The sequence below is a fragment of the Gouania willdenowi genome, chromosome 10 (genome assembly GCF_900634775.1).
Source record: "Gouania willdenowi chromosome 10, fGouWil2.1, whole genome shotgun sequence".
Classification (NCBI taxonomy): domain Eukaryota; kingdom Metazoa; phylum Chordata; class Actinopteri; order Blenniiformes; family Gobiesocidae; genus Gouania; species Gouania willdenowi.
The window spans coordinates 3671990-3692994 of NC_041053.1; the positions used below are offsets into that span (position 1 = coordinate 3671990).

The 21005-nt window shown below is 37.2% G+C and overlaps 1 protein-coding gene across 4 annotated transcripts; it reads right to left on the minus strand.

The window, feature by feature from the left end:
* Positions 1–9409: 9409 nt before the first annotated feature.
* On the minus strand, positions 9410–20350 carry LOC114471186 (uncharacterized). 4 transcript variants are annotated; one of them, XM_028459812.1, is made up of 6 exons: positions 20294–20350; positions 17755–17864; positions 12330–13381; positions 11763–11918; positions 11409–11504; positions 9410–10416 (listed from the first exon to the last, which is right to left on the minus strand). In XM_028459812.1, the coding sequence occupies exons 3-6, from the start codon at positions 13371–13373 to the stop codon at positions 10093–10095; spliced, it is 1620 nt and encodes a 539-aa protein (XP_028315613.1). In that variant the 5' UTR covers positions 13374–13381; positions 17755–17864; positions 20294–20350; the 3' UTR covers positions 9410–10092. The 4 variants fall into 4 exon arrangements, with proteins under 4 accessions (XP_028315613.1, XP_028315612.1, XP_028315615.1 ...); XM_028459811.1 differs by lacking the exon at positions 20294–20350 and adding an exon at positions 19383–19548; XM_028459814.1 differs by lacking the exons at positions 17755–17864; positions 20294–20350 and adding an exon at positions 19383–19548.
* Between the last annotated feature and the right edge of the window lie 655 nt (positions 20351–21005).

Genomic DNA, 21005 nt, shown 5'->3' on the forward strand with positions numbered 1-21005 from the left:
AAAGCCAAACTTAATAAAGTCAGGGTTGTACTCGCAGATACATTTTGTTTTAAAATTGTTTCTATTACTTCAGTCAAAAGTTTGCACCTGCCTTCTTCTTCTTCTTCTGCTGCTGCTTATTGCACCGTGTTCACAAACTGAATGACGCCTCACTGTTACCAAGCGGTGGGAAGCTGCATTGCGGTTCCGCGGCCCTTGAGGCCCACAGGTGTGGAACTGAAAGTTTTTCGCGGCCCTGTAGTTGTCACCTGTGGCCCAAGAATGGGCCGTGGTCCTATGGTTAAGACAGAAAAAGTGTTAAAATGGTTTCAAAGTGTCAATATTGGCTTAAAAGTGGCAGAAATGAGGTGATTGGGTGATGTCATTTAAAAAGTACGAACAATTAGTTCAAACTGGCAAACAATTGTCATAATAATAAGCATAAAATATGGTGAACAGTGGTTCAAAGTAACAATAATGGGTCAACACGTGACATTAGGTGTAAAAGTGGAAACAAATATGCATGAAAGACATTGAATTTGAAATTTGATGGAGAAATGTCAGAAATGGGAGTAATGCAGCAAAAATGCATTAAAAAGACCAACATTATGGCAAAAAAGTGATGAAAATAGGTTAAAATATGATTAGTTTGGTGGAGAAAAAGGGTAAAAATAAGCAAAAATGAGCTCAAATTAAAAAAAAAATAAATAAAAAGTAATCTGGCGCCCCCCTTGCAGTGTCTCATGACCCCAAGGTTGAGAACCCTTGCTCTAAAGAACCCAAGAGATGTCCTAAACCTAACAATGTTTTTTCAGGACATTACTATTTCTAAATGAACATACTAATGAGATTAAATGTTCAAAACACTTTTTATCATTAAAAACTAAACCAAAAGAATGAGTAATGAAGATATTTTCACAAAAGATGCATCACCGTCCCGAGGAGCTTTAATGTTGTCTAATGTTTTTTTCTTTTAAAGTGTTAGTATTGGACGTTTGCTTGTCTCTACTTGATTGGCAGCTGCGTAATTTTAAAGTCATTTTTGCATTCATCAGGCAGAATTGTCTTCTGAATTGAAAAACAAAAGAACTTGTAATCCATGCACACTCTGACAATGCTTAAGTGATGCTGTTACCATCCAGTCTTTTAAACATATTTTTTTTATTTGACTTGTAGCTGATTTACACAATCACACTTATATTCAAAGTACATGTAGCTGCTCAGCACTTCTACTATCGTCCTCCTACAGCTGCACCATATAAACCTCTGGACATTACTATTGAATCTCATTTCCTTTAATCAGCTTTGGCCACTTACAACCACAATAATCCTATGTTTGAATAATAAAAAAGAAGACATTTACAGGGGCTTAAATTTCCAGGTGGGATTTGTGTCTTCTGTTACTTTCTTATTTAACAGCTTTTCTTCATTTTTAATTGAATCTTTTTGTTTCCCAAAGTCTAACCTGAGTTAGTGAGATGTTGATCCTCAAGTCCTTCTTCATTCAGGGCTCTATTCTCCCGTCTGGACTAAAGTGTTTTTTTGCGCGCCTGCAGTTACGCGCTTCTCTCCAACGCATATTCTCCGGTCCAGGCCACTGACACGCCCACTGCGCGTAAGGAGCCAAAAATGTGAATAAAGGCAGGCTGAAGGAATCACGAAACATGGAGTTTTCCCAAGGCTTGAGAATGTGCTCTAGTGCAGATTTGAAAGAGAACACCCACATTTCAAGGACGCTCAGCCCACAGTGGCACACAGTGACTGACTGAAGTACACAGCCAGAAACAGTGCCGCTGAGCAGCTTTTTGGACGTACGCACATGGGAGAATAGAGCCCTAAATGATGGAAAGCTTCTTCCATCAAGTTGACCTGAAGTCTTTTTACCACCAGCACCTTTTCAAAATACCTTTTTTGTGACAACTTGTGTGTGAAATAAAGAAGCCAATGGCTCTATTAAATAACTGATTGTCTTTCCCCTGCTTGTTGTTTTCCTCCTCACAGCCCATGGCCTCTGGTGGGCTTGTTTTGTGTTGTTCTGAGCGCGCTCATTGTTAGCAGCTGAATCAGAGGTCGCCTTCCTATTGTCTCCTCACTTTACGACCGACATTTTTTGGCGATAACTTATGTTAGGTTTGTTCTGGCTGAGCAGCCTCAGACTCACATCAAACAGACAGTGTAAAAAGTCAGGTGTAGACATCAGATGCTAGTGGAGAAAAAAGGAAATTAGCCAAATAACCCCTCGGTTACCAATGGCAACGTAAGGTTGCTGGCTGAAAAATGGCAAATACTAACGTACTACTTATACTAATGTACTAATTATACTAATATACTAATCATACTAACGTACTACTCATACTAATGTACTAATCATACTAATGTACTAATCATACTAATGTACTAATCATACTAACGTACTAATCATACTAATGTACTAATCATACTAATGTACTAATCATACTAACGTACTACTCATACTAATGTACTAATCATACTAATGTACTAATCATACTAATGTACTAATCATACAAATGTACTAATCATACTAACGTACTAATCATACTAATGTACTAATCATACTAATGTACTAATCATACTAACGTACTACTGATACTAACGTACTACTCATACTAACGTACTACTCATACTAACGTAGTACTCATACTAATGTACTAATTATACTAATATACTAATACTAACGTACTAATCATACTAATGTACTAATCATACTAACGTACTAATCATACTAACGTACTACTCATACTAACGTACTACTCATACTAATGTACTAATCATACTAACGTAGTACTCATACTAATGTACTAATTATACTAATATACTAATCATACTAACGTACTACTCATACTAATGTACTAATCATACTAACGTACTACTCAGACTAACTTACTACTCGTACGTTACTCATACTAACATACTACTCATACTGACATATTACTCATACTAACGTATTACTCATACTAACGTACTACTCATACTGACATACTACTCCATCCATATATCCATACACCCATACATCCATCCATACATCCATCCATCCATTGTCTGACCCGCTTGTTCCTGTTTTCAGGGTCGCAGGGAATTTTTTTCATGTAGTATTTTGTTCTATCCTGTGTTTCCGAGGCACATTGAATGCAGGCTTCAAATTTTGTTTTGAACACGGAATGAAGCCGGAAAGCACGTGTTACCGCATCAAAGTTACAACAACATGGAGGTCATTGAGAGCAGCAGCAATAGATGAGATTCATAACGCACCTAAAAAACTTCAAATCAGGCATAGAAAGGTGGTAAAAATGACAAAAATCATGTGGTGTCCATGTAAACAAAACACTACTTTCTGTGTTACTGTCATGCGCACTGAGGCCTCAGAAGTTAGCTTTAGCTTTAATCAGACCTACAAAGTTAGACCTGACCCAGCCCGTAGCCATCAGAATACGGCCTGAACCAGAACAAAGCTGATCTTTCTTTAATCCTGAACCCGTTGATACCGACAGACTCATCACATCCGTCCGTGATGAGCACATGTAGATGAGTTTCTTTAATAACTCTGTTTTATTTAATAAACACTCGTTCGGCATTAAATTGTAAACATGATAAGTCACTTCATGTGATGCTACAGATGCTACGTAGCGGTTTAATACTGTAACACACACAGCCTAAGGAGCTGCTATCTACATATGTGACACACACACAACAACACGAGTCAAAAACTAGTAATTTATGCATTTTATAACATAATTTATTCATGTACCAGAGGACAGCCTCCATTCACCCAAAAGGCAAACATTTGTGCGTCAGCTTCCAATCAGAGTCCATGTTAAAAAAATAGAAATTAAGCCCACCTCTGGGTTTGGTCAAATATCTCTCAGTAGGGAATGCAGCTCTGTGATTGGTCAGAATCTGAAAAACGTCTCCTCTGATCCAAGTAATGATGAAGTAAATCTACACTTTGTTGGAGAAATTCAGTTTAAATCCAAAGAGAGCAGCAGGCTTGGCTTAAGCTGCAGACGCACTGTCATGAAACCACGTCATCATTATGAAAAACGTCATTTAGTGACGCTTTAAAACACTCAATAAAGATCCACAAAAGGAAAAAAAAGCGTCAAAAAGACTTTGAATTTAAATTGAAATTACGAAAGAATCATTGTTACGAGTGTAATGTGTAGCATATTTTTAATTAGATATCACAGTCTCCATGTGTTTAAACCATCAGTAATAATATATTAGGATACGTGCGCATTCATCGCCTCTGTTTACCGCATGGTACAAATGTTCATTTATTGATCAGATATTAATAATTAGAAAGCTGTGAATACAGTGAGAGAGAGAGAAAGGCTGTTCAGGGACAGTCACAGGGCAGAGCACTAAGGATCGCTTTTCACATGCACAGCTCACCTGCATCTAAAGCGTCTGCAGTGTTGGGCGTAGTGCGCACAGCACCGCTGAGCGGCTCCCTCTGTTCATTTGAATTTAACATTTAGTGCTGAGTCTCATAAATTATATTATATTATCAGTTACAGCTTTTATTAAATGCTGACAGGGGTTAAAAACTTATCAAACTCACATGATCAGGGTGTGATCACATGCTTCAGTTTTTTTATGTGATACATTGACTAAATAACACCCCGTTTAACCCTTTACTACTTTTAAAATATTAACCACATTTTTTTTATTTATTTTTCTTTATTTTTATTTATTTATTTTTTTTTTACGTGTCTGTCCTTTATTCTCACTGCTCAGTAACAGATGACGTCATGTCCTGTTGGTCTCAGCATTGGTTTCTATTGGTTGCCTATTCATCGTAAAAGCTGCAGCGCATGCGCCGTCACTCTCTAATCATTAGGTCACACTATTCTCCCATATGCGTAAGTCCAAAAAGCCTGAGTGTCCCTAAAATGTGGGCGTTCTCATTCAAATCTGGCTTTACGTGCATTCTCCAGTGTACGTAAGTCCTTTTCCTCCTACGCACTTCTAACCCTAGAATAAGTGCAGCGCCCCCATAAGGTGAAACATTATATTGCACTAGAAATATGGACTTAGTTACATATGAAACCACATGGACTCGTGCGTCACAGTCACAGTTTGATCCACTACAGAGTGAAACAATCTGTCATATGCAGATGAGGATGGAACACAAACTGTTCCCACACATATTTTAATGAGGCTCAGCTCAGGTTGTTTTAAACTATTTATATTTAAAACTGTGTATTATGGAAGTTAATAGTTCTGTCTTACTGTAAACATCCCTCTGTATTAAAGCAGGACGCTCTGTGGCCATGTTGTTTCCTCATATCTACATCATCTAACTCTGTCATGTTTTACAGTTATGATGATGATAATGATGATGATAATGATGATCAAGGAGGGAGATTTTAACTGGGACTTTGACAGAATGCGACCGATCCTCAGTCACACTGCAATAATCTGATCAATGATCTGATCAAATCAACCTGCTATATTGTTTATCAATGAAGGCGTTTCAAATTAAAAGTGAATTTTATAATTTTCACGGATTTCAGTGACATTTACAATTTTCCGTGATTTTTAGACAGCCCAAAAAACATCACTGCCTCCTTTCCTTCAGCCCGCCTTCATTCACACATACACGTTTTTGGCTCCTTACGCGCGGTGGGCGTGTCAGCAGCCTGGACCAGAGAATACGCATTGGAGAGAAGCGCGTAATTGCAGGAGCGCAAAAAAGGGGCTTAAGTCTAGACGGGAGAATAGATCCCTGTGATCGATCTCGTGGGTCTTATGAAGACGAGGACTTAAACAAAACACTGTCAGCTGATTGGATCACCCGGGGAGATCCAAGCTAAGAAGAGTTTGATGGAATGGTAAAAGCCAGCGTGGTCACAGCTTGGGTAAATCAGGCTAAAGCCATAGGCCTGGATCTACTGAGAAGACTTTGATGAAATATCGCCCTGGACCTGCTGCAGTTTGACTTCTCCCTGCATGTCCTGGATTGTAGATTAATGAGTGGTTGACCATGTTGACACCTCAGATAAACTGTACTCTCTTTTTCCTTTAAGAAGCGAAACACACTGCCAGCACAGCTCAAGTCTGCATTCAGTGTCGGAGTGGGACTCATTCAGTGCTTCAAAATGTAGAATTATTTCAAGATGAGCGCACATCTCTAACATTAGTCTTTACAACACGTCTTTTTCAAAAATAGCACAACCTGCACTTATCAATGAAGGCAGTGGTTACAAACGTTTTCTGCTGTACGATTCTTAGAAAAATGAAAAAGTCTCAGGGCCCCCCATTGTGACAAAATGCTAAAAAAAAAATGTCATATTTTACAACAGTAATACAGCTCTTTATTAATACATTGCAAAGAAAAAACATTTTCTACACTCAAAAAAACAACTCTTTGGATTAACTCAATTGAATTGTGGCAGGATTTCCATCCAAAACACATACTTAGCCCCAACTCAAAACAAGTATGTCAATGCAGTATAATCTAATTAAGTTTGTCCAACTCAAATTTGTAACTTTTCTTATGTTAAATTAATTAATTTAATATAACACAATTACTAATTATTAATTGAGTCAATCCTACTTATTATTTTCATACAGTGTTGGAGCAAAGTATTTACATTCAATAAATTAAATTTATTTATGTACTTTCAAGCCAAATAAATATAATTATTTGAAATTAATATTAGGTCAAATTATTATTATTATTTCTTAAATACCCCATTAGGAAACATGACAAAAAACCAGATTGAGGTGTTTTATTTATAAGTTATAAAAGCTCAACAGGACCAACACGCTTTTCAAGTACCTTAAAAGTATCTAAAACAGCCACAACAGTGAAATAGCCAAGAATTTTAAATCCTCCAGAGTTGTAAAAAGTGATGGTGGATGCTTTTTAGTCTCTAAACAATTAGGTTTGACCCCACAATTGAAAAACAAATGTGCATAATTCAGGCCAACAAGTAGTAAAGTTGAAATACTATAAAAATATATACGTATAATAACAAAAATTAGAAATCCACTAAAAGGTGCATCAACGTCACATTTTTTAAAAGCAGCCTTATTTAAGATCTACCAGAGTGCTCCAGGCAGTAAAACATCAGTGACAAGCTTTTACAGAACACTGCTGCATTCCCAGTGGATAACCATCAAATCTAACCATCGCAAAATTCAGTGTTTTCACATTTTACAAAACAAAGTTCAAATTGCTCAGCCAATAAAACAATTTACAAACACAGAACAGTCTGAAAAAATAAAACTAAATGGTCCTGAGGCAGACAACAGGCCTGTTGAGTCAGTGTAGGTAGTTCTGATTCCATTTAATCAGTTCACAGGTTAGGCTCAGTTCAGATGATGTAAAGTTCAATCCAACCTAAAACTAGTAAACATTCCAACCTATTCATCCTGCTACATAAAAAGCTTGATTTTCAGCTGCTGTATTTTAGTGTTGAGTCTGTGACTGTCCAGGTTTAGCAGGATTTTACTCCATCGTGTAATTGAAGTTATCTGGAAAACTGAGATCCAGGGCATAAATTAGCAGTGCAATGAATGCTATTATTACACTTTCTACATTGGTGAGGACTTTGACACCCTCAATCACAACCACAATGTCATCTGGCTCCGGATAGTTATCTCTTCAGAAGGTGGAAATGCCCATAACTGTGGTGGAAATGTTGTTCTCTGCATCCTCAGCAGTGGAGGCCGTAAAAGAGAGATATTAATGTTATAAGCTACTACTTTCTCATTTTTTAACCCATGTTAATATCAACTCTTTGTGGAAGTTGGGTCCCCAGGTTTGGAACCCACACAACCAGAAGTCAAGAGCTTTCTTTACTGAACTGGGAGTTGTCTTGGCCCATTATCAGAAATTTATCACCTTGGTCCTATTTCTGCTTCAAGGAGCAATGTGGGTTTGTTGAGTGAAGTCCTCAGTACTCACTAAATATCACAGCATTACTGGAGTTCCATATCATATTGGAAATTAATATATTTCATAGGGGTGTGGCATCTAAGGTACCTTATGATTCAATTCAATGACGATTCAGGGTGCTACGGTTCGATCACGATAAAAAACCTATTGAAATATACAATAAACATTAGAAAGTGTTTATGCAGCAGCAAATTTAACTTCCTCAAATTTAATTGTGTGCATGTGCACTCACGTCTCCACAATGTACGAGAAAAATGCTCATTTGAACAGGGTGGTCTGCACCACTTCTGCTCGTGAACTAATCATTGCTGCAATCTTAGGGAATTCCGCGCAGCAGGTGAGGAAACTGGTCACTAAAGGATTTAGTAATTATCACCCTTTATTTCAGATGTTTGTGAATCCGCCCCTTAGTGTGTGTAAATTAATTTATTGGGTACTGCTGAGCGTATATATAAATCAATTAACACTTTAGGGAAATTTTCATTAATATTAGACTGCTGATTCTAAGTCAATCGTTTAGGGAAATCACTGTGTAAAACAGTGTCACAAAAAAATTAAAAACTACTGATAAACTCACCAAATATTCCTTGAAGAGAGAGTTCATTGAGGTATATGGCCAGGCATTGGAGGACACACTTTGGCTGACCGTATCTTTAATCGCCAGGATGCTCTTTATTTTCTGTCCCTTCACTCCACCTTTGCTTTGGAAAATCTGTAGCAGCTTCTCTGAGAAATGGTCCAACTGGGCCAGGAACTTTGAATACAGAGGCTTTGTAGTTATCAGCAAGAACTCTTCGTTCACCTTAAAAAAACCCACAAAAAGCCAAGCATTTATTTTTTTAGTAGTACACTGAAAAAAATGTTCAGTTGAATGAACTTAATTTTATTAATTTTAGCAGTTGCACGAAACAAATTTGTCTAAATCCAGATGTATTTTTTAAATTCATTCAACTCAATGTTTTTAATGTATTTCAGATAAATTAAATATGTAGTTTTAGCTCAATTAGTTTAAGCTTTTCCAACTCAAATGTCCAACTAAAATTATGTTCAGTGAACTAAAATAAATTATGTTCCCTTAACTACTTTTAATAATTTGTTTTTGTAGATTCAGGTCAATTAAATTATTTAATTTAAACATAATAAAATTTAATTCAATCTACTTAAAAATGTTAAGAATATTGTCTTTACTTTGATTCAATAAAGCAAGCCAAATGTAATCAATTATTTTGTATTTATTACATGAAATGTATATGCATCAACATTTCCACATTAACCAGCCATTGCAGGCACACTGAATTAAATGCTCACTGCATGAACATACAATGCAGCACATAACCTTTTGAATATATAAAAAAGAAAGTATCAGTTTTCATACCAAACATGAACTTAGACCACAGTGGAGGACAGTAGACACTATATTGTGATTCTGTCATGACCCAAAAATGCCACAAAAAGAGCAATAAGTAAGCATAACTAAGTATAAATAAAATTAAAAAAAAAAGCTGGATTAACACAAAAAAAAAGAGACAAAAGAAATTCTAAATTGACCAGACTGTATAGTCTCACTCAAATATAAATGAACGACAACAAGCTTCTACTTAGTTTCTTCAGTGTAATAAAAGAACAGGCTCCTTTGTTCTTTTCTTCCGGTCTCTTTTGAGCTGTTTGCAATCCTTCAATACAGGACATAATGCATCTTTAATAACAAAATTAACAATCCGGGTGTGTGGCTGTCCAACAGAAAGGGTTTTCTTTGATCTGTTCCTCTGAAATGAACATGCTCTTACTGATTTAGTTGTTTTTAAACTGAAACATATTCTGGATATGTATAAGTGAACGTTCCCTTAATGGGGGTCAACACCAAACTTTTTAAACAGATGCTAGGACTAGTTTGCAAATGTTCTCATGGGCATATTTGTGTTTAACATCATGTTCAACATTTAGATGTATTGGACCTCAACATGTGTTATTTCACAACCAAATTAAAAGACAGTCCTGCAATATTTGTTGTTAACATTGAACATTATAAGAGGATCCTGTCCTCTCACATCCGAATAACAGTCCAGGAATATTTATTTTTAACATCCAACATTTAGCGATGCATTTGACTTCAGAGTGAATGTTCTCTTGACCCCCCGACCCAAAAAACATGTACTGTGCATTACATGTAGAGTGTGGCTTTAGCACTCCTACAGTCCTCCAGCAATCATTTTGTTCCGTAGTCCAAGAACTCTGGGTGACAGCTTTCCCCTTTCCATCTGCATCAGTACCTTCTGGATGAACTCGTAGTAGTATCTTAGCTCTTTTGGGTAAGTCATGTTTAGAGCATAAATGACTCCAAGCATCATTGCGCAGGCTTGAGCTTCAGATCCAATGTTGTCTAGAAGAATTTCTCCCTCAACATGAATGCCAATGTCATCAAAATGTCTCGGCCGTCCTCCCTCCTTGTTGATGACATAAATGCCCATAGGAGATTTCTTTATGTCTTTCAGGATGTCATCTCCTTCGATGTCCTGTATATTTTGAGAAAAAGTAAACAAAAGAAAACATTTATTATGACTGGGCATAAATAAAAGGCTTTACATTTGTCAGGAAAAGTTTCTCTTTGATTTAACTATTGCGCAGTTGGCCTTATGTTACCTATATTAGGTTGTGCTTTTACCTTTATTGTCAGTGACCCACACAAAGCATAATATAAATAGACTTATTTGTTTCCTATACACTGCTATTTAGTTGTGGTATAGTATCTTACCCAAAAGATGGCGCTATTATCTGACTGAGGCTTTGGCACATACATGCCGTTATTACTGCCAGTGAAGCCGCCTCCCCTTATACAATTACTGCGTTAGGCTGACTTCACACCAGTGAGCAAGATCGGTAACTAAACTTGGCAAAAATGTAGTAGAAAGAGCGAAACAGCTGAACAGAAACTGCATGTTTCCTACACTGCCCTGAAACAGTGTAATTCTGTAAAACAGACTGAAATATTTTCTTTAATGTCATTGTAAGGTTATGACGAACCTTCAAAAAAAAAACTTGAAGCATAGGAAATGGTCAAAAGTAAGGATTTTCACATACACATGCTTCCAACCTAACATAGGTGTATATACTTACTACTACGAATAATGATAACACTAAAGTTCAATGGGATGAGCCATTTTATTTAAATTAAATAAAATTAATTTCCTTGGTTTACTTTTAGCAAACAGGTATAGCCAAGTATGCGGTCTAATCTTTATTTACTGCGCAGTTGCTGCTTTAAGTTTGTTGAACACACATCATCTGGCACTGGTCCCTCAGAGATTAAATTCTGTTGTTCAGCTCTGTGCCTTTAGCTACAGCTGCCACTGTCGTGCTGTTGACGTTTAATGTAGTTGAGATAATAGTTATATATAATAATATAATATTATATAATATATATTATATTATAGCTATAATATAATATAATAATAGCTAAAAGACATGTGAGGACACAAGACAGACAAATGCAAAAACAATACCTCACCATATACTCCTTTATCAGATGAGCATCATCTTCTCCAAGGTATATGCAAAGTCCCTTGAGGACTGCTTCTCTTCTCAGATTGATGTCACTTGTCTCCTGAATGAAAAGATTAGGCTGAAATTATTAAAATTCTTCTTGATGCATCTATACCTCCAGATAATGTACAGTGTACACGTTACATATTCACAACCCATGTTGGCTTAAAAAAATAAATACATGTGACTTGAAAAATGTATTAGGGATGCCCCCTTTTTTCAGATTCTCAAGTTTCAAAGATGAAGGGCCACGTCACCTCCCTTTCATCCTTTAGTGTATAAGACTATTGATATTCCAAAATTGTGTTCACATATTTACCTCTTGCAAGACTTCCAGATGTTGGGCAAGTTTCTGGCCAACCTGAGCTCCCTTTTTCTGAAAAACAGATTTCAGCTGGGGTAGGTGCTTATCCAACTGGGCCATAAATGTTGTTTCGAGAGGTAATGTTGTTATTCTCTGGAATTCAGCATTTAACTGTAAAACAAAAAATGAAGATAGGACAAACAGCAATGTTGTCTTCAGTTATCAGTGTGATAATATATTTCAGCTATTGTAATATTGTAAAATCCATTCTTATATTGACTTCCTCATTAAACAAGCCAATTTTTGATAGCATGAATGTTTGTGTTCAGTGTTTTCAAACATTGTCCGATAAACTAAGGGTAGGGTAAGCAATCTAAATCAAATCAGCCAAAGCAGGCAGGGGTTCTGATCAAGCTCATGTATGCTACATAAACATGATACAGTGAAAGAAAGAGAAAGACTTTCCCAAAATGTAAGTATTTTTCTTTGCATCAAGGGGCAGGGTATAGTAAATAAGATGTTAATTTAGGAGGTTCTGCTCTAAAGTAGACACAAATTAAGTGATGTGCAGTAAATGCCTACCTCACTGATGTGGAAAAGAGCAGGCCACCTGGTTTTGACCTCTCCAGCAGTTGGCTTTTCCTGCACCACTTCTTTTCTTCTGTAGGAGAAAGTTTTTGACATCTTCTCTCTGACACGTGATGCAGTGTTTCGTTGTCTGATATCAACCAGCAGCTCTAGTCGAACCTTTTCAAGGCTTTCATCTGTTTCGCCAGCAGGGTGTGAAGGAAAGAAGTTGACTTCAGCCTTTTTAGGCTTCTTTACATTTTTTGCTGGAAGGCATTCATCACTGGATTTGTTTTTTAAGGCATTTACAGTCACTTCGGGGCAGCCAATTATTCTCATCTTTGTCCTGTAATTGGCCATTTTATACTTTAAGCTAATCATCCATGAATAGTAACCAGTTGCTGACTGTTCCTTCAGACAAGGAAATTTCTTGATGAGTGCCCCTGCTACATCATCGATTTGATAGTTTTGTGGATATGCTGTATACAGGAAGATCTCCTCTGCTAGTTTCTCTAAGATTTCAGACTTAAGTCCAGGAGCAATCTTCAGTTGATTTCCAGTGTCTCTGAAGCTCTCATTTCCCTGCTGAAGTTGCATTTCAACATTGTAAGAAAAGCGAGGAATAGGGAAGTTCCGTGGCCATGCACGTTCTCTTAGTTCACTGTCTGAATGTTTCAGGATGATGGTGCTGTCAGAGTCTGTTGATGATGCATGGATTGAGGACGCACAAGGAGAGCTTTGGCTGCTTACTAGTGTTTCAGATGACAAAGAAGTGCTGGGGGTACTCCTCAGTGAAGAAACTGGACTCACACCCACAACATTTTGCATGTACACCAGCTTGATAGTCCCCCTGTCCTGAAGGTCTTGTACTGTGGTAAGGTTCATAAAATCGTTGTTGAAGTCAGGATCCATAAACTGAATGTTAAAATCATGTTCAACTCCAAATGCTTCGCGGATTGTGTTGTGTAACTCTGTCAAAGTTTCTGGCATTCCTGAAGGGAGATCAAGTCTTCTGTAGTCATTGTCCTCTACAATGACTCTCAATTTTGGATGTGCCATTCTTCAATCTACATATTGAGACAAAACAAAAACACAATACCTTAAAATTGTGTACTGTCATTAATGAAGTATTGTATACCTACTAGAGATACCCTGATTGATCGCTCAGCCAATCAGCATAAAAAAATGCTTACAGTCACTTATCCAATAACCTTTGCTTAACAGTCTGGTGTCTGCGGCTGAGAGAAGCATTATGTATGAGATTAGACTAAAAGTAGTATTAAGTACATCAGCATTGTGTTTTAAATTAAACTAAAAATCAGCACCTTTGACTTTTGGCTTGAAAACTTTGTCAATTTGTCAGCTACTGCTGCAGCTGCTGGTCTGTCATCCGAAACCAATGCAGCTGTGGTAAAATCCCCCAAACATTATAATAAGTCATTAAATAAAAAATTGTTATCCACAGATAAAATTCATGTTGGAACCAGCAGAGTAAAAGCTATTGAGCTTACTTAACAAGGTCCAGTCAGTAAAATTACTTTTAGGTTACGACAAAATATATGTAGCCTGACAAACTGTTAATCCACCCTCTATAACAGAAGTCATACATGACTGGCATAGGCTGAACAAAAAAAAATCAGGGCATCCCTAATAGCTACTTTATATGGTGAACCAAGTAGCATAGAAAGACACTGCCACACAGTAACTTACCTGTAATTAATGACTATAATTGTTAGAAAAACAAAACACTGAATTGTACCAGTTGTTTTGTTTGTCTTTACTTAGTTTGTGTGGTAGTTCTTTCTTTGAACACGATAGTGTAACAGGAACAACTTAAACATTCATTTGTGGTTTACATTTCTAATGTGTTGTCCATAACATGAACATTTTTATTATTGATGGCAACATGAGGGTAAGTTAGTAGAAGTATCAGAGCACTGGATACATCATTCCTAAAGAAGATTCTCTGTTTTCCATTGCTGTGAGAATATATATATATATATATAAAAAATGTATGCTCTTAAGAAATGTGAGGCATCCCTCTTGTTACCATGTTTATTGACCAACTAATTGATTAGTTGATCAATCCATTAAACACATGAACAACATACAAATTACCATAATCAAACCTTGTATGTTTATGAATCTTTTGAGTGTCACCATTCGTTGGCCTCCGATCCTGTAGTCTGCCAAGGGGTACTGGTCTACTAAGGCACCAAGTTGGACGAGGCAGACTTGTGATCTAGGACATAACTCAAAAGCCCTAAAATGCTCCCTATACCATGCACTAAGTTCCTTCACAATAAAGCTCAGTCTGTTGTCCACTACAATCATCTGGATAACCTCTGCAAACTCTGGCAGACCACCAATTGAGCCATGAACAACAATCATACCTTCCCTGTAGTTAACACCATTAACAGATGCATTCTTTGTGAGCTGAATGTGAGGGATATCAGGGTATTTTAGATGCAGAACTCTCTGCACATCCTGATGCAAAATGTCTACAGAGACAGTTGACACAGTTGAGACAGTGAGGCCAGACTCTCCAGTTGTGGCTGACTCCAAGTGATATGCCATCATGAACTGATGTTTCACTGCCAGGGACAAAAGTATGTTTTTAAAGCAGTGTGTATGGCGCACAACCTTCTTAAAAAAACTGTGTTTTGCCTCAAATCGTAACGTCCACAATCCAACAAGTGGACCAAAAAATCTGATCATCTGTGGGTAATGTTCCACAAAATGATGTTTAGGCAAAAGCTTCATTGCTGGAAACACCTCTTTTAGCCGGTATCTGTGATCACAAATCTTTGCTTCAAGGAAAGCAATGGATTGTGTTGTGTGTTCTGGTGCTACAGCTAGTTCAACAAGATCTTTAAGGTCCAAAATGACCTGCCAAGCTGGCTCATCAAGAGGCACTCGCTGTCCAATGAAAAATGGAAGAAACCGCAAAAGGCTCCAATTTTCATGGGCATTTCCTCCAATACTTTTGTTCGACATGAATGTCCGAGGAATGGTGTGAGGACAATTACTCTTGTCTGTCCACTTGAAGGGGAATTTCTGAATGGACTCATTAAGACTCTCAAGTGTGAAATATTTTTTTGTGATCAACAAGTTGAGGCAGTGTGCCAACTCAAATGGCACTATGCCTTCAAGAAGGTCATGTGCAACATCAGGGGGGTAGCCAGTGCAGACGTTGAAATGAGAGAGGTGTGCAGACAAAACACACTTCCTTTTTACACCATGGCACGGTTGTGCACTGTCCAGAGCTGATCTGACATGCATTTCATGCATGTCCTTGCTGCGGAGGGTAAACGCACCTGAACTCACTTCTTTCTCCTGAATTTCAGACCTCTGTGCATGACAAAACCGGCACATGTATTGAGCTGAGAAACTTTCAATAAAACCAGCAATTCCATGTGCGCCTAAGTTGTCTGCCACTACACACTGGATTGTTCCTTTAACAAAGTCTCCAAGCTGTTCAATGAAAATGCCTTGATTTTCTAAAATGACTAGATCCCTTAATAAGGGCTCTAAGACCTTCTCATAACCATACTTTTTCACGTCATCAGACCTACAAAGTAAGGCTAAATAAATAGATGACAATGAAGAATGGCAACCTGGCGGCAAGTTACTGAAATTCCAATAAATGGAACAGATCTTGTGTTTTTTACGAGACGTGCCAAGTGGATTGCAAATCTCAAAATCATCAATATATAAATTTAACAAAACTCGCAACTCACCCCCTGACAAAAAAAGGTTGTTTTTAAAAAACAAGCCGTCTCGAAAAGACTTATATTTGCCCTCATTAACATTAACCTCGGACACAAGGTGGCTATCTAAAGCTCTATTTAGAATTTGACCAGTTGTGAAGAGCTCTTGCAAGAACTTTAGTAGTGGAACATACTGTAATGTTCTTTTATCTTTGTGGTCCAAAATATATTCTATTGGTTCAACTACTTTAAAATTGTCTCTGTAGTACTTCTTGCGCTTAAATGATGTTGCCAAAGGACAGCCCTTACCAATTGACTTGTATACAGGATTAGATGTACACAGAGTAGATGTAAGTTCTTCAACTACTGTCTGGTCTAATTGAAGATTATGACTGAACAGTGTGTCATAAATTACTTTCTCTGTGCTACACGAAGATGCTGTGCTCAACAAATACTGAAATTCATCCAGCAATTCATCAATTGCTGCACTTGGTACATGAAATATATTCTCAAGTTTTAATAATACTGCAGCAATTTTGTGTTCTACTACATCTAGTTGATCATTTGAAGTAACATAACCCACATCATCAGACAGACTGTCGTCACAAAATTCTTTGTCTGAAACAGAAGACTCTCCAGTTTCAGCAACACATATTCCTTGTACTACATTTTCCTTAAAATCTGCCAACGAATGTAAGCTGTGCTTCCGACTTTTGTGGGACTTGAAGGTACTGTATACGTTGGTTTTGTATTCACAGCCTTTAAACACACATGTCACGGTCTCGTTGTTTTTCAGATGATGGCCTATGTGGACAAAATATTTATACTCTGATCCAAGTTCCCTACAGCCACATAGCTGACAGGTAAATGTAGTGAATGACTCTGTGTGCTTTAAGTTATTGGTGTGACTCCTTGACAAGTGTGTCAAAAGTGAATTCCAAGCTTTAAAAATGCATGGACAATCAGGGTGTATACACTTAATTTGATGCCTGCGCCCAAAATGACTATGTTTTAGTCTATAATGTTGAAGAAGTTCTGTACGCCGAGACACTTCAATGCCACAGTTTTTACACTGCCACATTAACTAGACAAACAAAGAGAAAAAAGGAGGGGTGGAGTAGGGAAAACATTAGTTATGTTGTCACATTAGGGGCATGGCCATCTGCATCAACTTTGAACATTAAAAAAGATACAAGCTATGATTTTTTTTTAAGTAATGGCTAAGATTGTGTGTCCACCTAGCAGTTTTGCAAGTGTAAAAACACCAGGTAATACTCAGCGTTTGTGCACTGAGGAACAAAAGGCGCTGTATAACCACAATTCTGTATGTTGTATAACCAGCACTACCCCACTGTTTTTATGGCATGTTTTATATCTGAGATTTTTTTTTTCCTTAACTATGAGCATCAAATAGGAAGTATGTTCTACTACTATGTCTAATGAGATTGATAATAATTAATTATGATGTTAATAATGATGACGGCCCCTCTTTTAATGCTCTGATTACACACAGGGGAAGGAGGAAGTGGGCAAATGCTTTCTCTTCATTGAAAAGAGAAAAAGATGCTGGTGTTCAACAAAACACTAGGTGGACACAGGGCCTTAATAATCTCATACAAGAAGTAAACAGAATAACAATCCATAGAAATGTTAAAATGATGAGTAACACCATCCTAACATGAGTTATTAGAATTAGTTTTTGCATTGAGAAAACAAATATGATCACTTACTGTCAAGAGTTTGATTGTAAAATGCACTTCCCAAAACAATATGAAGTCCCCAAATGGTAAGCCTCAACCTTTCAGCACACAAACGTCAACTAGAGCATAGACAAGGAAACCTGCAACATGAAATGAGTAAAGTGTATGCAATGTTGAAAGAAATAAAGCACAAATTAAATCAGGTCAACACATACATTTGTTACAGCATAAATTAGCACATTCATTGTGCAATAACATCAATACAAAAAGCTGAAAACATCTGTGGCAGAAGAAGAGTACATACAAGATCTTTACTTTTTAAAAGTATAGTTTTATATTTAGTAATGCATTTATTGATAGACTGCTGTTTTTAAACTGTGATGTGACATTTTCTGAGTTGGATCTAGGAAAATTCTCCAAGAAGGAACACTACGTTATTTTAGTATGCACACAGTAAGCTTTTTGGAGCATTTTACTGTATTATTCAAGTAAAAGTAATGAGCAAACTCTATAGATTTTGTAAGGCAAGGCAAGGCAAGGTTATTTATATAGCACATTTCAACAACAAGGCAATTCAAAGTGCTTTTTGTACCAAAGGTTAAACGTTTGTAAGCAGACAAACTAAAAATATTCTATACATGTAGAAGGCTACTTAAAATATGTACAGTACTTCAGTACTTAATTATTTTACCCTCTCAGCCAGGAAAAGCAAAATAGTAAGTTAATGTGAGCTTGATGAGCTGACATAACATGTGAAGGCTGCAGTGGCGGCTGCTGGTCTTTCATGCAGGGGAAGCTCATTTTCTGCCTACTTCAGAAAATGTATCTGTTTATTTAAATGTGAATTTTAGTACAATTCACATTTTGTTGTCAACAACTATTTGTAGATTATCACACACGCACGCGCGAGCACACGCACGCACGCGCGTAGCTGCTGCGCGCTGGAGTGTGAGTGTTTGGTCAAAAGTCTCACAACACAAGCAGTAACAGTCTCCACAAACACCAAAAACAGACACTAGGTTTGTCAGAAGTTGATTCGCTATGAGAGGATCAGCAAAGTCTCCGTGTCAACACAGAGCAACGGACTGAAATATTTGAAAACCCCGCCTGTGTGCTTACAACGTCATACTCTCTGATTGGCTCATTTCGCTGTCAATCAAAATTGAATTAGCCTGAGACAGATCATCCAATCATCATCCATTATTCCAGCGTCCGGAACAGACAGATCCAGCCCACTGCTCCATAGACCTCCTGTGAAGCCCGGCGTCCGATGGGCGGGACTAAGTGCGTCATAACCGAGCATTTATCCAATGAGCGTCTAGTTTGACTGCAGTGGATCAACCCCTAAATCCTCTCCCATTGAAGTCAATTGAAGCTGAACTTCACCACTGTTTATTAACACTGTGACGCTGCGGTAATGAATGAAGAACGTCACGCTGTCACTCTCAGTTTCCTGTTATAAGAAGCTGATTCTGAACTAAACATACATGTGTTCTGTCATATATTTAGTCAATGAAATGTACACACAACACTACATATTTGACCACTGATTTTAGGGGAAGCTGAGGTTCCCTTGTAGTCTTAAAGCATCCGCCACTGGAAGGCTGTCGCCAAACGGGTCCGTTTATAACGTGATTTATAGTGTTAGCGTTACTAACCTGTTGTGATGCTCTCATAACGTTGCGGGGGATTACCCCCCCTCCCCTCCTCACCCCCGTAATACAACCTGACTTAACTTGCTCCGGTTTATCATTTGTGCCTATTTCATTTAGGTTGAGGTAGTCGCGTGCCGAAGCTTCCAAACAGGAGGACAGGTCCAGACAAACTTCCAGACAGGATCATGACAGTGCACGTTAATGTTCTCTACCAAAATAAAAGCACCGAGACATTACGAGCTAACTTTATGAATACCCCATCGAAATGCAACAGAAACGCAATGTTCGCACATTTCTAACAAATATTACACATACGTTTTTGCTGAAAGTAATTTATTTATTTTTTCTCTTTTCAGATAGTAAATGAATGAAAAAAAAAAAAAAAAAAAAAAGAGAGTAAATGGCTACATCCTGTATGTGCGTTTCTTCTAAATGGCCACATGATATCGCTGAATTAACTATTTGTGAGGGAGCAAATCAACCTCATAAAAGGAATTACTTAATAAAGTTTTGTTTCTAGAAATACCAAAGTGGACGGCATAATTTTAATATCGCTAAACAGTAAGGAGTAACTCAATAACCGGGCAGGCTTAAAATTCAAACTAGTGGGAAACATAATTGCTAAGCCTATAATCTTATTTAGCTGCGTAAATGAAAAACAATTAAAATAAGACAAACGCCAACCTTTAGTGAGCCATTAATTTGATACTGACATTAAACTAATGGAGTTTTTTGACCTATGTTAGTTTAGAGAAGAGTTGCTAACATGCGGCCGTGTACAGCCAAAGCTAGCTGCTATAACCTTGACAATGTTAATACAAATAATAATTGTGTTTAGGAATTACTTTTTACAGACACCTTTTTAAATTAGAGATATAACCATAAGCAACAATAATTATAAACTGCTTACTTACCGAGAAATGAGAAAACTCTGGTGCTGAAAATTAAATTCCTCGTGGTGGAGAAAGTCCCTGCCAGAAGATAGTAAAATGGCGGTATTTTCTTGCACATGCGCAGACAGGGCAGTATGCAGGCCTTTTGATTGTACACAATATTTTTAGGTTACCTGTACACAATTAAAATCAACTCATTTGAAACAGGGACAGTACATTTTGAATGTATTAAAAAAAGATAAGTAGGATTTAATTAGATGATTAAATTGATTAAAACAAGCAAGATAAACTTATGAAAGAAATACTAGGGGTCAAAATCAGTTTTTTCAGTGTACTCACATACAAATCTGCAAAACTTTGGACAAATTCAGCAGCTATTAATTTAAATAAACAGGTGTTAAAGTAATCAGTTACATCTTATCTCATTACTGTAATAAAGTTTGACATAAGCCTGTGAGCTTTGTGGTGGGAGAGGAGCTCACGGCAGCACCCGCTGCTTCTTTACATTACTGTAGTAGTATTGTTACTTTTAATTTAGGTGTTTATTTGCTGTATCTCTATATAACTGAAAAATATATTGAATGCAATCAATACAAAACTGAAAATATTTAATAATTCAATATTTATCTAAAGTAACTAAAGAGATGAGGTTGAAAGGGTATTTGCAGATGTAAAAGAAGTAAATGGAGATTTAATTAGTACTCTTTACCCCTGCATACAGACATATTTACTT